Source organism: Phascolarctos cinereus, unplaced genomic scaffold (genome assembly GCF_003287225.1).
Source record: "Phascolarctos cinereus isolate Bilbo 61053 unplaced genomic scaffold, phaCin_HiC Scaffold_726;HRSCAF=1367, whole genome shotgun sequence".
In the NCBI taxonomy this organism is placed as follows: Eukaryota; Metazoa; Chordata; class Mammalia; order Diprotodontia; family Phascolarctidae; genus Phascolarctos; species Phascolarctos cinereus.
The window spans coordinates 276,511,459-276,530,979 of record NW_027556098.1 but is presented as its reverse complement, the minus strand read 5'-3'; the positions used below and the strand labels follow the sequence as shown (position 1 = coordinate 276,530,979).

Sequence of the window (19,521 nt, the reverse complement as noted above, 5' to 3'; positions counted from 1 at the left end):
TATGGCTTGGCCAGGTGGATCAGCAGAGACATCTAGTGGCCTGAGAAGTGCATGGCAAACAGCTGGGGCCTGGAAGCCTTTTCAAAAACCACTAAATCTGGGAAATGGTATCTGGTTTCCCCAACTCTCCAGTTAAAAGAGACCTTATAAGGTCATTTAGTCTACTCCTCTATCTAGACATGATGACACCCAAGCCATCCTAAACAAATAGTTGTTGTTGTTGTTTAATAAATTTTGTTGATATATTTACCTTTTATAATTACCTATAGTTCCCACTGTATCTCCCTTTCTATCCTGAAGATGATGTTTGAAAGGACATGAAATAAAGGAAGTTTTTACTGCTTTTCATTGACCCATTTAATTCTGTGGATTATTGTCCTCACCCTTCAAGTCAGAACCCTCCCTTGACAGCTGAAACCCTTTTCCTCTTCTCGTGGCCTCTGGGGAAACGGCTTGAACAACACAACTGAAATGAAGGTGGTGCTATAGGTGCCCAAAATACAAGATGCCCCCAAAGTTTGAAAAGTCTGCAGTTTTAGCTGTTAATAACTTAAGACTTGCAATTTGTTTTATATAAGAGGAAACTCCCTCTACCCTTGAGGGTCACCTCCCTCTCTGCAACTTACAGCCTCTTTACTTAAAGCCCTGAGAGAAGTGAAGTGAATTGACTTGGGTCATCAGACAGTATCTAGAGGCAGGATTTGAATTCAGGTCTTCCTATCTTTGAGATGCACTCTCTCCACCACACCATACTGCCTTTGAACAACAATAATAATAATGAATAATAATAGTAGAATAGCTAGCATTTATATAGCACTTTGCAGTTTGCTAAACCTTCTATGTATGTTACCTCATTTGATCCTCACAGTCCTGTGAGGTAGGTGCTCTTTTTCCCATTTTACTGATAAAGGAAACTGAGACTGAGAGGCTCAGTGACTTCCACAAAGTCACCCAAATATTATCTGAGATTAGATTCAAACCCATGTTTTCCTAACTCTCAAGTCTAATGTTGTATGCACTGTGCCTCTAACTGCTTCAGTCATTTGAATGTTGATTAATTTGTCTCTTTTTTGAACTAAAGTAATCCCATTTCCTTTCCCTTTTCATTGTATGTCTTCCTCTTCAGCCTTTCCATCATTATCACTTAGATAAAAGAGATTCTGAGTGAAACCCAGAATCTAATTTCCAACTCTGGTCAAGAATGGCATCTTTCCATAAATTCAGTAGGTATACAAACTCTCGCTTTTCTTCCTGTCCTCTTCTTTCTCTATTTTCCCTCCTCCCCCGGCCTTCATGGTCTCACAATGATTCTCTAAGGAGGAGTGATCCACACTTTGGTTGAGATTGGGAGGCAAAGGCTTTGTGGCCATTTACTTCCTTAGACCCTTCCCTTTGCTATTCTACCTTTAAAAAGGAGGCTTCCCTTTCTGAGCATCAGTCAGTGAGCTGGGTATGGGGTGTAGAGAAAACACCCTTGTTTATTTATGACTTGTGAGTCATCAGGTCCTAGAGCACTACTAGGGCACAACTCTTTCCGAATGACTCTGCCGTTCAGTTTGCTATGATTGTCTCAGAAGCCGCTTAAAGCCATGAATGATGAGCCCGACCAAAACCAGTGACCCCAGACTTGTGTTTACAGAGGCTCGGGCTATTGCTGCTCTCCTTTCCCTCCTCAAAAAATGTCTTAGTGGACTGCAACCAAACATCAGACTCCATTTAGATCCTCTAGCATATTAGAACCTCTGGAGGCAGTGGATGGAACCCTGGGCCTGGAGTTAGGAAGACCTGAGTTCAAATTCAGCCTCAAATTAATATGTGTGTATGTATATGATATTTTATTATATCATATATTTATGTTATATAAATATATTTTGTTATTATTTATAAATATTTTTAAGAGCTAAATTTGATTCTTCTGAATCAGAACTGTGAGTAAAGGCTAAAAGCCATATTGTTTACATAAAGCTCTTTAATGACCATAAAGTCAATAAAAGTTAACTGCCCTTCTCTGAACTGACTCCTCTGTTTTCCTTTCTTTTTTGTTCTTTGAGGAAAAAAAAAAATCTAAGTTTTTATTGTTAAAAAAATTAGCCTAGCTCTGGCAAAAAAGCAAAAAAAAAATTAAAAATAAATAAATAAAAATTTAAAAATTTACTCTCGTATACTTATGTGCTGTTCAATCCTAGACAAGTCATTTAACATCAATTTGCCTCAGTTTCCTCCCCTGCAGAATGGGAGTTAGAATAGCACCTACTCCAAAGGGATTGAGGATCAAATAAGAAGATTTTTGTTTGTTTGTTTTTTGGTGAGGTAATTGGGGTTAAGTGACTTGCCCAGGGTCACACAGCTAGTGAACGTTATGTGTCTGAGGCCTGACTTGAGCTCAGGTCCTCCTGACTCCAGGGCCAATGCTCTATCCACTGCGCCACCTAGCTGCCCCAACAAGATGATATTTTTAAAAAGCACTTAGCACCATGCCTGGCACAAAGGAGGCATTATATAAATTCCTTTCCCCCTTCCCTGATGGCTTGGAAAGTTTAGTTTGAAAACTGCAAAATATGCTTCTCACGTTTTAAAGATGCTAAGGAACTTGAAAAAAAATCACTCTATTTGTGTTTAGGGACCTAAGGGACGTAAGGGACCTAAGGGAAGCTCTTGTGAATAGAATAATGTAGTGTGCTTATTAACATCTCCCCTAGGTGCATCCTTCCTGGAATAGACCTATAGGCTGACCTGTGTCAGAGGTGGAGAGGGGCATACTTCTCCCCATTCTACCAATTTGGAGATTGAGACCTAGAGAGGAGGTAGCTGCAAATCCTGAGTCACAAAACAAATCTAAGATGAAAATTGAGGACAATGCTTTCTTTGATGCTTGGGCTTCCTAGGTATCTTAAGAGTGGGAGAGGTTGAGACCCAGAATGAATTTTGAGAGTTATCCTCTACAAACATAGGTATGGTGACACAATTAAGTCTGTTCTGCTAGGAAATCAGAACTTCTGCATCCTACCCTCACTCGGAGGTTGTTGATGGGTTCTTCTTCAGACATCTGCTTCTCCAGCAAAGAGGGGGACACCTGTCCATCTCTCTCCTCCTCTGCAGCCTCATGGCACTTTATGTTTTTGTTATGCACTTCTATCATTATCTGGGTCCTTGCTTTATCTCCCCTAACTAGATCGTTGCTCTAATATGGGGCTCATAGTTGAGTTTTCTACAAGTCTCTGGTAGATGATGCAACTCTTTGTTTTGTGAAGCAGTGAGACAGAAAGGCAAGGTGCTCTTTGAAAGTAGAGACTATGTCAATTCATTTTTGTATCCCCAGCCTTTAGTAGGGTGCCTTATAAATAATAATGATCATTGCAGCCATATTTATCTCATTTGATCATATTATCAGTCCTCTGAGGTAAGTAAATCCCGTTATAGTTTAGAAAACATTTTTCTCACAGCAGTGCTATAAAAGCAAGTGAGAAAAATGTTATTATCCCCATTTTCCTGATGAGAGAGACTGCAAACAGTCTTAGAGAAGTTAGGTGTCTTGCTTATAGTTACACAAGAGAGCCAGCACTCAGACCTGGGTGTTCTGACTCTCAAATCCAGTGTTCTTTTCGTCACACCTCGCTCACTCAATAAAGGGTGCTGCAGGAATTTATTACAGGGATTAGAACCTAGTCTGCCAGCAATTTGGTTTAAGCTTAGTAGGGAGAATACTCTGCTCTGTGGATGCAGGGGTGGGGAACCTGCCACCTTGAGGCCACAAGACCTTCTAAGTCTTTGGTTACAGCCTTTTGACTGAGTCCAAGCTCTACAGAACCAATCCTTTTATTAAGGGGATTTGTTCTAGGAGGTTGGGATTCAGTCAAAGGGCTGTACTTGAGGACCTACATGGCCTTGAGGCAGCAGGTTCCCCACCCCTGGTAAGGAGTTTCACAATATCTAATATCATTTTGGAGTTTAGGTTTATTAACTGAGTGGGTTTGAGGGAAAGGAGATTTTTGCTTTTGTTCACTCGGGGCCTGTAAAAATCATTGTAGTTTTTTTTTTCCAATTTGAGGCTTATCACTAATTTTGCTTCAAAGTCCCTGCATAGTTCAAGATGTAGGCCCAAGGCAGGCTATACATTCCATTCTGTGTCTAAACCTCTAGATTCCCTGAATATTTACCCAGAGAAACCCATTGGGAGAGTTTGAATAGACTCACCTCTTCAATTAATGTTAGTATAACAAACAAAAAAGTAGGGGTTTCTTGGACCAAATGCTTGTGTGCTCCTCACAGGACTTAACGCCTGTGGTTAGGGATTGTTTACTTTCTTTTTCCCTCCCTTCCTCCCTTCCCCACCAATACAAGCCCAACCCTGACCACACTGCCCAAGGTTAGATATCTGGGCAGGAGTGCCCTTTACTCACTAACATAACTCCCTCGAGGCCCCTGGGATTAGTAGCTTCGGCTCATTCCATTTGAGACCTTATAAACTGCTAAGGGCTTTGGGGTTGTGGAGGAGCATTCCATATGAATTGCTTTTAAGGTTAACCTAATACTTCTAAGGTGGTGCAGTGATAGAGCACCTGGCCTGGAATCAGGAAGACCTGAGTTCAAATGTGCCCTTAGACACTTGCTGGCTGTGTGACTCTGGGCAAGTCACTTAATTCTGTTTGCCTCAGTTTCCTCATCTGTAAAATGAGCTAGCAAACCATTCCAGTATGTTTGCCAAGAAAACCCAAATGGGATCATAAAGAGTTGGACACGACTGAACAATAACAATTCTTCCAAACAGGGGAAATTATACCTAAAGACGATCCCAGCCTAGCAGGGAGAGGCAGAAGACAGCCAGAGTTAAGAGGGATCATGCTAGATTTGCAATTCAGCCCTTGCCTACTTGCCCAAAACTAGTAAGAATTTATGTATGGTTAAATCACAAACTTTGCTGATTTTAATAATTTTTATTTTAATTCCTGGATATTCCCTGGGATAATAAACTGGCTGGGAGAACTTTTTCATGAGATGTTGGACTTGGTTTCAGGAAGACCTGAGTTTTAATCCTGCCTCAGACACTTAACTGGCTGTGCTACTATGGGTAAATCACTTAACCTCTCTCAGCCTCAGTTTTCCTACCTGTAAAATGGCAATAACTGTAATACCTTGCTTCACAAGGTTGTCATGAGGATCGAATGAGTTGAAGCATGTTTTGGAAACCTTAAAGGGTTATATAAATGTTAGCTATTAATATTCTGAGTTATTCCCTGCTAATTGAGTGGAGCAACAGCATGGATAATCCCAAATAATAGACAATCCAGAAGTCGAGTTTAAGCAAACTAGGAAGACATTCAGTGTAAGGCCTAGCAGTGGACTGTAGTCCATTGAAAGTCAGCCTACCTGGTGCTGAATTTTTTTTAAATAGTAGTAACTCATGAAACTGTGGCAGTCAATAATTAGGAAGACTCACCAATGCCGAGAGGCATTGAAGTATAACTCCATTGCTGTATCGCCCAGAAAAAACCCACAATGATGAAATCAATCAATAAGCATTTATTAAGCATCCACTATGTATGTGCCAGACAAGTTCTCAGTGCTGGTGATAAAAAGGCAACAAACAGCAAAATAGATCCTACCTTGGAGGAGCTTATATCATACCACAGATCTTTTGAAACATTGATGCAATTCATGCATAGACTGGTCACAGACTCAAGGCTACTTTCCCGCTGGAGATCTGCTATTCTAATCTTTCCACTTTCAGTAAGGTAACTGAGGTCCAGAAAGATTGTGAGTTGTCCAATATTATGCAGTGGTGTTCCCCCACTATACCAGGTTACCTCTACGGATTGTATGTACAGATTGTTCCAAATATAACTCATATGATGGGTAAATAGGAAAACTATGAAGTAGAACTGGATTAATTTCAAAAAGAGGAATGAATGCCAGAGCAAAAAGGGAACTTTGATTTGGAATCTGAGGGCTAGAGTTTGAATCCCAACTCTGTCACTACTGCTATGGTGTGGGACAAGACACTTTACTTCCTCCAAGATGCTTAAAGTGCCACTGAAAGGTCATTCTCACACTCCATGGGGAAGGAAGCCAAAACATGGAGCTGACAGTTCATTTTGCTCAAGGTCACAGCAAATTGGGAAGGACAGGGAGCCAAGAATAGAAGTTAAGAGTCCTGCCTTCCAGCCCCTGTGGAAGGAGAGGGGTCAGTCAGAGGGCCAGAGCCAGCGGATGGGCAGGGGCAGTCACAGGCCTCCTGTTCTGATGCTTCTTAGTTATAGGATAGCCTCATTCAGCCACATTATCAGACCTGGTCTGGGGGAGGGGGAAAAACAGCTCTAGAGAAGTTGAGGCCAAGGTGATTAATCAGCTGAATTGAGAAAGATTTAAAATCAGTGACTTCTACCTCTTTGAGTGCTGCCCTTGTTATGAGGGGTGGAGGGGGGTGGGGCGGTTGAAGTAGCTTAATGTGGCTTTGCCTGGGACCTATAAGGTGTTCACTGGGGAAGTTGCAGTTGCAATAATAAATTGCAGTGCATAATAGCTAGTTTAAGGTTTCATTTAAACTGCATTCCAGTCTCCTGCCTGCCCCATGCTCTAATCTTCCTTATGGGTTAAAGACTTGAACCTCCCAAAAGATGTGGGTGGGTAGTGAAGTTTTTGTGTGAGAGTTTTCTTTTGCATGTGTTTTCATCTTATCAACCTACCTTCAACCAAAACCTTTCAGCTACTGTGGAGTAATCTGAGGATCTGGCCAATAGTATAAGGAAGGAGAAGGAAATGGGACTTAGCCCTAGAAGGCATCTTAGACAACATTGGCTCCAACCTCTTCATTTTACACATAAGGAAACTGAGATCCCTGGAAACTCTTGCCTAGTAATAGAACCCAGAGTTCCCCATTACAGTCCAGTTCTTTTTCCACTATTTTCTCCCAAGCAAAAGCAAATTCAAGGATGACACCCTGTCTTGCCCCAATATCTTCTTCCATCAAAGTTCCTTTCTCTCACCCACTAAATACAGAATCCTCTGACAGTCTCTCCCAGCCAAAAAAAAAAAAGTAAGACAAAAGACACAGGATTTATTAAACTGATTGTAGACCTATTGCCTGATTTCTCTTTTCCTGCTATCTGATTTTGTTTGGAGGATTTGACTCAAATCTGCATATTAAGGGAAAATTCTGTAGAAAATTTTGGCAATTCCAGCAATAAGCTGAAAGGATGTTAGCCCTCCCACTGTTCTCTCCACCATTACCACCAAATTGAACAATTAAAAAAGAAGCAAACATTCATAACAAATATGCATAGTTTAGCAAAACAAGATTCCTGCACTGGTCAAAAATACCTATCTTATTCTACTCTTTAAACCTCTGGCAAGGAGGCAGGTCACCTGCTTCAAAAGGGGGGTCCTCTGGAGTTGTGGTTTATCAGTGTATTGTTCAGAGTTGTAAAGTCTTTCAAAGTTGTTTTTCTTTATAATGTTGTTGGCATTGTCTAGGTTGTTCTCTTAATTTACTTCTCTCTGTCCATAGATTTTATTTTTTTGATGAGAGAATTGAGAAATGAAGCCTTGCCCCAGACTTCCTATGTCAATCCAACCCTAATCCCATAGACACATACTCTGATAATAGGAAGAACAGTAGGTTTCCTTCTAGTCTTATCTATATCAAATCTATACCTGAAGAGGAATTCTCTTCATACCATACCAGAAACAAATGGTCAATGGCCACTGCTTTAAGGACTCTAGTGATAGGGAAGTAATTACTTCCTGAATTTCAGTTTTCCTTCTAAGTAAGCTCATTCTACTTTTGATGAACTCTGATTATTAGGAAAGTTTTCTTTATATCTGACTCAAACCTATTCTGCTATAATTTCTTTCCATTGATACTAGTTCATAGGCTAGACTGGACCTAAGAGATCATTTAATCCTGCCCCCTCCACTTTACATGTAAGGAAAGCGAGGCACAGAGAGATTGTGATTTGGCCAAAGACACACAAGTAGCAGGTAACAAGGCCAGCATTCTAAGTCTGATCCCTCTTCAGTACAACAGCTCTTTAGGACTTGGTGATAGTGATCATGTTTCCTGAGTCTGTGCTCCTCTACAAGTAAACTATGCCTGGAACACAGTAAACACTTAATAAACGCTTGCTGATGGATCAAACATCCACAGTTCTTTGGGCCAATTCCCGTATAGCATGGTCTCCATTCTCACCATCCTTTGGACATGCCCCATACTTTGTCCAGAACTGAACTCGATGCTGCAGCTGTAGTCTGCCCATGACACAGGATAGCAGAATTATGGTGTCTCTTGTTCTAGACAGTTTTTCTGTATTCATACAGCCTGATGCAGCTTCAGCTTTTTGGAATTGTGTCACACTTTGGGCTTCCATTGAAGTCCGCTAACCCCAACCCCACCCCAGTGCCTCTTGGCTCACAGTGTTAGCTAAATATCCTAAAGCTGATCTTTTTCATTCTTCTCACCTTAGGGGAAAATGGAACATGGAGTAGGATAGCGGTAGGGTGTTGAAGTGTAGAAGAGTGGCTTGTCGAGACTTTCCTTCCTCATAGTTTGGGGTATGTGCAAAAGTGGGTTGAGTAGAATCTAGGGAAATAGTGTGTAAACCCAAACCATGTCTCCCTTCACCCTAGGACCTCCTGCAGAATTCCCCCAACTCCATGACAGGAGTCTCCAATAACCCCCAAGGCATTGTAGTCCCAGCCTCAGCACTCCAGCAAGGCAACATTGCCATGACAACAGTCAATTCACAAGTTGTTTCAGGTGAGTACCAGCAGGGACGAGGAAAGGGTATGAACTAAAGACATATGAGACCCCTCTGAGCAGGGATTGGGAGTGGGTGTAATGGAAGAAACTCAGTAGATAATAGTCTAGAATCCAACTTTGGGAGGGGAAGCTAGGGCTCAGATCAGAGAGGGAACTGAAATCCATCTACAGCATCTATCTCTGTGTCATTCATTCCTTGCCTGACTGCTCATTATCTGACTAGAAAAGGGCTTATTAGATCAGGGAGGCCTCACATAACCTCCTGATAAGAAGATAATCTCTATCTTGACTTTGGATTGAAGTTGATATTCGTTGTATAAGCAGACCAGTTGGCAGTATTGCCAGATTTCTTGAAACCTCAAGTCTCAGCTTTGGAGAAACTGGGAGACAAATCCCACAGGCCCTTGATGAAGCCAGTTGTAGCCAGGAATGAGGGACTTGTCCCTGAACAGCTCATTGGCTATAAAGTTTCCCCCATCTGACTCCCCCTTTAACATCCAGGTTGAGCTCCCCCATCTAAACTCTCAGAGCCTCACTGTCTTTAGGCTCCCCACACTGAATCCTAAATCTTTAATTTTCCAGGACAGTGTCAGTAGTGGGCATGATCCCTCAAGGGTTGGGCTAAAAGTTCTCCGCTGTAAATGCAGGGTAGGCTTGGGGGTCTAAAACATCAGCTGTTTGTGGAGAGTACCCCATGCCAGTCTGCCCTCCCACATTGCTGATGATATAAAGTCCTTTTTCTTTCCAGGTGGAGCCTTGTACCAGCCAGTTACTATGGTAACCTCCCAGGGTCAGGTGGTCACCCAAGCAATCCCCCAGGGAGCTATCCAGATCCAAAATACACAGGTAAGTTAAGTGAGAGGGGAGAAGCTATCTATAGATCTTAAAAAGCCACTAAGCAAGGCCTTCTCAGTGCTGTAGGGTGGGGCTGCAGGTTGGGTACAAATGAGGACTAGGCTGACAATTCCAAAGGGACAGATGCACATTTACATAGTATTTGCATGTTCAGTCCATGCCCAGAAATCTCTTCCCCAAGGAAACCAGTGCTTCTCTTCCCTTAAGTACCTTTTCCCATCCCCAGTCCCTGTTATTTCATCCCACTCTGCTTGTACTCTTCCTGACTAACCTACCATCTTGACCTAAGATGGGAAAATCTGTTTACTAGAAAATCCTCCCAGAAACCTTTCCTTCCCCACTCCCAGTTGCCTTGGGAATTGAAAGAAAAATGAGTGTCCAGGGTGGGCGAGGTGAATGGAAGTTGCTGAAAGGTGGAGGTAGTCATGAAGTTTAGGAGGAAGGGGGGAAGGGAGCACTGTCGGGTAATTGGGATTGGATCACTTTCCTGTAGGGTCATGTAAGGCTAAAGCCAGAGTTCTGAATGATCTCAGCTGTGAAGCCCTGTCTAATCCAGGTCCAACCCTCTGCATCCTTCCTGTCACCAGAGTGATGCAGCGGGTGCTGTTCCCCATTCCTTCTCCCTTTGGGGAGTCTGTCTGGAAAGGCTTATGAGCCTTGTACTTTGAAATACAAGACTTTATGAGATTTGAGGTTTTTCTGCTGATGTTTTTTTTCTCAACACCATTATCCTCCCCCCTACCCCTTTTGCTAGAGTTAGGAGCAAGGGCCCCCAAGGAGAAGCTGCTTGGCCATTTCCTTACACACCAATCCCCTTTGTCCTGTAAGCCTTCCTTACCCTCACTTCCCCTGTTACCTAGGGAGACAGGTTCTGCTAGTGGTTAAGCCAGGAAACACTGGCCTGGCTCCAGAGGGAAAAGAGGGTTGCAGAGGGAGGGACAGGAAACTGACAGGTCTCCTTCCTTTTAGCTCTGGCCTCCAACCAGCCAGTCCTGCATATCCACAATGGCGCTTTTCATTTGGGCACGGCCCTGCGTGCTCTTCCTAGATTATGTGCTAAGCTTGAAGAAGACAGTGGCTAGAATTGATACTGCTTTATTTATATTCTCCTGTGCCCCAAGAGTCTCTCCCACCTCAACCAGGTCACCCATCTCCTCTTTCCCATTTTCAGTTAAGCATTTATTCATTAGTAAACATTTATTATGTGCCAGATACTGTGCTAAGCACTGAATTTATTCAATATTTATGAAGCACCAACTTTGTACCCTTCTAGATATACCTCCTTATCACTATATCTGTTGCTATGTGACCTTGGACACTTCACTAGTACTAGATGGTATTTATTATTCTGTGATCCTTATTCCCCTCCGTAGTCCTTCTCCTCTCCCCCACCTTGTCATAGTTTGGTGAAACTGACAGGCTCTCAGCTCTGTGAGTCTCTGGCAGAGAGATGCCTGGTCCTTGAAGAGAAGCTGAGCTGAGTTGGGGGGAATCCTAAGACTCCACGGAATGAGAGAAGGAGGAGCTTCCTGACCTAACAGGTTTATACCTCTGTTGACATTTGGTAAAGATTAAAAAAAGTAACTGGGGACCTGACACTACAGTGCTACAGAGATACCCCTGAGCCCGTTTTTCAGGACAGCTTTCAGTCAATAACCTTCCCTGCTCAGCCTTGGGCCCCCCGTTCCTATGCTCTTTCCACTTGGGTATGTAGAGGGCCGCTAAGGGGGTGGGGAGCCCTTCCTATGGAAAACTTCTTGAGGGTAGGAGCTTTGCATAGCCGCCAGTATTCAAGGACAGCTCCATAATGTCATTTGTAGTTCCTCCCAGCTTCCCTATTACACTCAGTCACCAAACAGAATACTGGGGGTTGCTCCAGCCCAATGCAAATCGTTATTCCTGTCAGCGTGTGGCCTGAATTCTAGTCTGTCTCCTTTCCTGTTCTGGTGAACTGAGCTGAACTGCCTAACAGAAGACTTGAAAAGTCCTTTCCATCTTTTCTTTTGAAACTGAAACAAGTGCAGAGAGCACTGGACTTGGCATCTTGGGACCTTGGTTCAGTTTGGCATCTTCTCCTTCTGTGTGACTTGATCTCTTTTTGCAAATCCCTTTACCCCTCTGGCCCTCTCTTTCTTCATTTTTAACATAAAGGCGTTGGACTAGATGATTTCTAAAGTCCTCTCTACTCTAAGTACTACCATCTTATCTGGTATCCTAAGCAGCAATTTGAACTGAAAAGGTTATCCCCACTCCAAAATCCCAAAGGAAAAGGAGTCAGGACATCTTAGGTACAATAGAAAGGACAGTAGCTCTGAAATCAGAGGACTTGGGTTCAACTCCTACCTGTGATACTTAGTACCTGTATGACCTGAAAAAGGTCATTTAATCTTCCAGGCCTCAGTTTCCTCATTTGAAAAATAAAGGGGCTAGACTAGATGCGCTCCAAAGTCCATTCTAGCTTTAGAGCCATCATAAATCTGTGATCCTAATACAGTGACCAATTACTATTCCAGAGGACTCATGAAGAAACATACCTACTTGCTGACAGTGAAGTGATAAACTCATGGTGCAGAATGAGTCGCATATTTTTTTGGACGTAGCTAATTCAGAAATTTGTTTTGCTTGATTTAATTATTACAAAGTTTGGGGTGTTTTGTGGGGTTGGGTTGGGTTTTGTCTTTTTACAACACAAACAGTGGGAGGAAGATAAAAAGTAGGTTTTTATTCTAAAAGTCTGTGATCCTATGATTTCTAAAAGCCCCCAGAAAGAGGTTAGCATTCCATTTCTGTTGCCTATTGTTTCACTGCCCCACTTCTGCCCAATACTCCTAATATCATGTCTGCAAAAAACCAGGAAGAGGAGGAAAAGGGCTGGCTAAGCTCTACCCCAGGGAGTGTACCACCTTCGAAGTTTTCCCTGGGTGTGACAGGTTTATCCCTTTCACCATTGTCTTCTGAGCTCAGTTCTGTGGTAGAGTTCTTTGTCTCCGCCTCTCCATTTTTCTCTATTGTGTATTTCCACCTAGGAGCTTCCCACCCCCACACTTGGGGAGCCAGATATGCCCCTGAAATGCTATTGTTCTCTCATCACACCCAGAATGACTAAGCAAATGACTAAGTGCTCCTTCTACTTCCTTTCCTTTTAGGTGATTGAGGGCCAGGACCAATCTGCTTCCTGGGATCCCTTAGAAATGGGGAGGGGGGAGACCTTTAAGAATAGAAGAAGTGTTCTTCCCACCTAGCTTTGGGGGTGGAGTAGGGAGAAGGAAATACCTATGTGATGGTGATGGCTTCTTCACCAAATCTTCCCTCGTGGACTCCACCCTTCATGAGCTCCTTCATGGACCAGGGAGCACACCAGCAGGGCACAGACACTGACCAAGTTAGCAAGACCGTAGACACAAGCCCAGAGATTGTTAGTTGCTGTCCTTTGTTCTAGAAGAGGGCCAAAATGACATCACTATATCAAAGTCAAGGTACAGCAATAGATTGTGTCTTTCTCTGAAGATCAGCCTAGCTCCATTCAGATTGAAAGAGGCTCCTCACCAGAAGATTCTACCCTTCCTTCCCTATTTTTTTTTTTGTTGTTGTTGCCTACCCTGAAGCTTAGCCTGGACTTCAATCTCATATCCTTGTTGTCCAGGAAGAGAGTAAGGTTAAGGTTCATTTGAACTTTTTTTTTTCTCATCATGACAACTCACTGCTTTTCTGTCAAGGCATGGTAGAATCTGCCTTGATGGAATAAGTATTTACACTGATGCAATTTTTAAAAATCCCTGAAGCTTTGAGGAAAGTGCTTTGGGCAATTAAAAAAAGTGAAGGGACAGAGCAGCAATAGGAAACTGAGGCCTGTGAAACTGAAACAAGGTTCTTGGGTCTACTTACCTGGACAAGGCCCTAAAGTTTCTCTGGAGATGTCTGAACCTCCCAGAATCTTCTATAATATCAATACCAGCCTCTAGACTGAGAAAATCCTTTCCCTGAAAGGAAGCAGGGCCTTGCCCCAAAGCCAACCAGGTGTAGGTGAGGCAGTAAATCGACTCTTAGTTCTTAGAGCATCTTTGGTTAGGAAGTCTCTGAAGCACTTTAGCATTCAACCTTATGAATGGGAACATTCAACCAATGTTCCCACCCACTTTGTAGAGAGAGATACCGAGGCACAGAAAAGTTAAATGATTTGTTTAAGATCACTTTTTGGGATAGCAGTAGGGCCAGTGGTCATCTAGGCCAGTCCCCTCATTTTACAGAGGAGAAAGCTGAGTGCCAGAAAGGATAAGTGACTTGCCTCAAGATCCCTTTGCCCCTAGAAATGGCCAAGCTGAGGTGTATTCTCAGGTCCTAGGGTTCCAAGTTCAGCGTTCTTCATATCACACTGTTTTCATCTCTTACAGCCAGGGACACCTCTCATTCTGTGATTCTTATCGTGTCTTCCTGTCCTCCGATTTCCTTTGTTCCTAATTCCTTGGTTAGCTTTTTGAACCTTTATGGAAGTTAGAGGTCCAAAAACAATCTCCTTCTTTTCCTTTACACTACCCCCACCTCATGTAGATACACATTCTTGACTGCATCTAAATGAGATTTAGACTCTATAGCTAATAGGGAGTTTGGGGACCACAAGGGCAGGGCACAAGTCTGGCCAAAGGCCTTCTCTGATGCCAGCACAATGTATGCAACCCCAGTCTTACCTTATATCATAGCCTGGGCCAGAGGGAGCCCTCCCTGCCTGTCATGGGGCTGGAGCCTGATGTTTTATTCATACAGAAGGAATGTTTTGATGAAACCTGGGGAAAAGAGGAGTGGGTGGTGGTAGAGATTTTAAAGTTGATGTTTCAGTGAGTTTTTTGCAGCCTCAAACCCCCTGCTCCTTTCTTTACTTACCATCCATCCTTTCTCCTCCCTCCTCCCCACCTCCTTTCCTTTATCATCATTATACGAATCTTTGTGGTCACTCGTTATGTGTTGGGCAACCTTGTCCTGGGTCTAGTTGTCCCATAGGACTGGGGTAAACAAGGAGGGAGCCTTCCAGAGAGTTAGGTAGGTTGTATCTATAGCAACTATTTATCCCAGGTTTTCTGGGACAATCATAATATCAAAAAAAAATGAAAATTACTTTAAATGAGGCTTTGTAAAAGAAATAGACTTTTTCAAGTTTGCTTTGGAAATATGGTAAACGTGTGTCTGGAGAATCCAAAGACAAGGAGCTGGGTGGGGCAGAGCTCTAGTGGGAGAAATTCCTTCTTCCTGAAGTTTCCCTATTTCCCCTCCCTCCTCCTGCACAGACTAGGACAGTCTTCTCCACAGAGGTAGCACTAATGAGGTCAGGCAATTGGAGAATTTTCAGGAGCTCAGAACACAGTTGTTTCCCTGGGACAATAGAGTCATGAATAGGTTTGTCTACCACCCACTAAGCAAATGCTTTAGGTTTCCCTGCATCCCCCTGGCATATGGCTAGGAGCAGGAGATCCTTGTGGTCTTACTATGACAAAAGACTTTGGGTCTTATCATGACAGATTCTGCATATTCCACAAATTCTTTATAGCCCTGTTCCCACTCTTTCCCCCCTTCTCTCTATCTTTAATTTTTCCCTTCTTTTTAGCTTGAAGGGATTGATGTTATGGGAGGAGAAGGGGGGGGGAGTTGGAGAGAGGGTGGCTGTTCCATCATGGGGGCATGAGAAGGTAGCCTCCCCAGAGCAGGAGAATGGGTCAGAAAAGGGAGCTGGCTTTGTGTGCCTACCATCACCATGGCAACAGGTCCTTCACTCCCTGTGTGGCTGCTGATGCGGCTTTTCTCTCCACCTGCCCTGAAGGTTAACCTTGACCTCACCTCCCTCCTGGACAACGAGGATAAGAAGTCCAAGAACAAAAGGGGAGTCCTACCCAAGCACGCTACCAACATAATGCGTTCCTGGCTCTTCCAGCACCTCATGGTGAGTGTGAAGTCTCTGGGTGGAGGGGAAGGAATGAACACCATGTGAACTAGCCCTTGTTGTCATTCACAAGTACTCAGAAAAGGAGCAACTTTAGAGAGAGCCTGTTTTCTAGGGATGTCCTCTTTTGTGGGCCAGGCCAGAGGAGAGAGGATGATTTAAGCTGCGGTGGTATTATCCTAAGAAAAAGGGCCTGAAGGGTCCATGTCAGAAGTCCTAGGTCTAGATCTGGAAGGGACCATAGAGGTTATCTGTCTAACCCCATAGTTTTGCAGATGAGGAAACTGAGGCCCAAAGAATTGTCGTGACTTGCCCAGAGTCACACAGTTATTAAGTGGAAGACTCATGCCCTGAACCCGGGTGCTCTGACTCCAGTGAGTTTTCTACTTCAGTGCACAGCCTCTGAATTCTAGTGCCAGCTCTCCTCCTACTTTGCTGTGTAACCTTGAGTCATTTATTTAACCTGCTTGATCCATAGCTTCCTCATCTGCAAAATAAAAATAGCCTACCTCGCAAGATTATTGTGGGGACCCAATATCTGTGAAAAGTTTTTAAAAGGCACTTATACAAATGTAGAGTACAGTAACAAGACGAGTTTCTATACTGGACAGGGATCTTTGATCTGGAAATAACACTTTATTCTCTTCTCTTCATCATCCTCCCTTCCCTACCCACCTACCCCCAGGGAAAGGCAGCAGAAGTTGACAGCTTCCCAGCGGGGCCTCTTTTTGTCCACTCTGGCTGAGAGCAGCCTCAGTGCTGCTGCAGAGTGCCCATCTCCCTTCTGTGTTAGGACAGCCAAATGCACATTGCCCTGTCAGAACATACACACAGCTATGGAGGCTTTGTTTGCAGAAGAAGGATTTAAGTTTGTTATTACAAATGACTTGAGTGGGGTAAAACCCTGGGCATCTTATTCAGACTGACATCTGTGGAAATTTTCAAGCAAAGGTCAGTGATTCTATGTCTGCACCTGTAGGGAGGGGTACGGAATACAGGGATAGATGGACTCCTTTGTCCCTTTGTAAATCCTACAATTCTAGAAATGGTTTATCAGTCTGCATAAATATGGATGAGCAGAATGCCAGTGTAAGTATTGGGGGAGGGAGTAAAGGAAGATCTCTGATTAAAGAAACAGATCCAGGAAGAGAAATTGGTTGGCAAATGCAGAAAAACTGGGAGCAAGTGAGCCTCCAATCAGGGAATGGCCTATGAGCAGATTTGGGACCAGAATCAACCACCTTCGGGGTATAACATACAGGAGGCATGGAAGGGACCAATTTTTCATAATATATTTTGTAAATGTACACATTTTTAGGTCCAGACAATTCCGTCTCCTCACTACTTCCAGCTTCTCCCTTTACCTCCATTCCCTCAGTAATCTCTCTTCCTTCCAAGTTCACTCGTAGCTATCACCCATACACATCTTTGCATTATGCACATCAAAATTCTGGTATTCGTGGGCTATTGACCTCAGGACACTGCCCTTCGTTCTTCAGTGAACTCTGTGCTTGATTCACAATCGTTTTCTCCTTCCCAAACCCTGCCCTCATACTAGGTGACTACAAAATATGGATATTGAAAGTACCTCAAACACCTACCTGTAGCTCTCAGTTCCTCACACTCATTCCCTGTGACCGACTCCTCTACCCCGCCTCAGCCACACAGAGAGAGGTCATACTCTTGATTTTACCATCACCCATACATGCCACACTTTCTACATTTCTGAACTCTGAAATCCACCTCAGATCCCTAGACCCTTCAGTTCTTTCCCAGGCCATCACCCCTGCACTGATACTCTCTTCAATCACTTTATACTTCCTTTATTGAGTTACTCTCCCACTCACCACAACTTTTTTTTTTATCACTCCTCAGATCTGCCTTAGTTCCCACTCTCCTCCCCATTTCAGCTGAGAACTTTGCCTCGTAGTTGAAGCCATTCACTGTTTCCCCTTCTTTCCTCCTCCTCAAGTTGTACCTGCCAAATGCTTTTCTCCCACTGTCTCCACCCTCACCCCATCTCACATAATGAGTTGGCCTTTCTCTTTGACCATACCCGTACACAGGCACAATTGATCCACTTCATCCAATCTCTTCCAGCAGATTGCCCCCTTTATCAATACCACTCTCACTTATTTTCCATTTCTCTTTGTCTACTGGCTGCTCCCCTGTAGTCTACAATCTTACCTTTGTCTCCCACATCCTCAAAAAATGCCTACTTGATTTGTCCATCTCTGATAGCTGTCATCCTATATCTTCTCCTTTTGACAAAACTCCTTGAAGGCCACCTACAACAAATGCCTCTGTTTCTCTTCCTCTCACTTTCCTGTTAATTCTTTTAAGTCTGGTTTTTTACCTCATCATTCAAAGGAAACTACTCTTTCCAAAGGTACTGGTGATTTCTTATCTGCCAAACCTAATGGCCAGTCCTCATCCTTCTTGACCTTTCTGCAGCCTTTAACATTGTGGATCACCTTCTTCTCCTTGATAACTCTCTTCTCTCTAAGTTTTCAGGATGCTACTCTCAATTTTCTTCCTTCCTGTGTGACCACTCCTTCTTGTCTCCTTTGGTGTCTACTGGTTCCTTTCCTGATACTTACAAACACACCTTAGTCTCTCCTATCCTGAAAAATCACTAGATCCCACCATCCACCATCCCTGCTCGTCATCACCCTACACATCTCTGTTTCCCAGCCAAACTTTTTGCAAAAGCCATCAACACTCAATTCCTTTACTTTTTTTCTTTCTCTTTCTTCTAAATCCTTTTCAATATGATTGTATGCATCTTCACTCAACTGAAACTACTCTCTCCAAAATTAGCAATGACTTCCTAATCACCAGATCTGATGGTTTTTCTCAATCCTCGTTCTTGACTTTTCAGCAACATCTGACGCTGTTAATCACCTTTCTCATGTACTTCCCCCACTACCCTTGTGCAGCCCTTCATCACCTCACACCTGGACTATTGCAATAGTCTGCTGGTTGGTCTCCCTCCCTCTAGTCTCTCCTGTGGTAAATCCTCATCTCAGCTGTCAAATTGATCTTGACCATGTCACACACATACACCCCACACACCCCCACTCAGTAAATCTCGGGTGGATCCCTGTCATTTCCATGATCCAGAAACCTGGCTCCCTCCTCCCTTTCCAGTTTTCTTTCACCTCAGATACTCTGCAATCCACCGACACTGGCCTTGAACAAAACACCATCTCTCAGCTGCCAACATTTTCACTGTCCATCCTTCATGCCTGAAATTCTCTCTCCTCATCTCAGCCTCCTGGATGCCTTGTCCTCCTCCAAGTCTCATCTAAAATCCAATCTTCTACAAGAAACCTTATTCTATATATATTTTGTTTGGACATAGTTGTTTGCATATTGTCTCTCCTATTATACTGTGAGCTCCTTGAGAGCAGAAACTGCCTTTCTTTGTATGTCCAGCACTTACTTAGTATTGCCTGGCACATAGTAGGTGCTTAATAAATGTTTATTTACCAACTGACTTGCTGACAGAAAATTTCCCTCTTCCTGGGATTATGGTATTTATTTTGTGATAAGTCAAATCCCATGTGTTAGAGTAGAGGCGCAAAGCCAAGTAGAAAAGCCCTGAAATTGGAATCAGGAAACCTAGGGTATATATACCATGCACTTTGACAATGGGTATTGAAGTCAGCCAAAGAGGAGAAGGCTTTTTAGTGAGGGCATCAATTAGAGAGAACAGGAGACTCTTGACTGACCTATGATTTTAAGGCTCTCCCATTCCATCTGATAATTTGTTCATTCTGTATCTGTGTTTCTTAGGATGATGTGAATGTGCATCCATACACTGTGCATACGCAATGAAATATACAACCACAGCCATAGCCACTGGCCTTTCACTTGTAGAGATTAGAGTTTCATTACTCTCCTAATGCGTGACAAAGGATGCTAACAGTTAGCCATCTGAAGATACATGAGAGTAAGAATGGAGACCACTATTAGCCAT

General features: G+C 43.3%; 1 protein-coding gene across 5 annotated transcripts in view; it reads left to right on the top strand.

Moving 5' to 3' along the window:
* PKNOX2 (PBX/knotted 1 homeobox 2) overlaps window positions 1-19,521 on the top strand; it is a 346,894-nt gene that overhangs the window by 304,913 nt on the left and 22,460 nt on the right. For 4 of the 5 annotated variants that reach the window (XM_078147126.1, XM_078147125.1, XM_021000679.2 and 1 more), the window contains 3 exons: window positions 8,623-8,752; window positions 9,504-9,601; window positions 15,420-15,539. In XM_078147126.1, the coding sequence (XP_078003252.1) occupies window positions 8,623-8,752; window positions 9,504-9,601; window positions 15,420-15,539 (348 nt within the window). The remainder of the gene's footprint in view (window positions 1-8,622; window positions 8,753-9,503; window positions 9,602-15,419; window positions 15,540-19,521) is intronic. The other variant, XM_078147127.1, reaches the window with a different exon arrangement.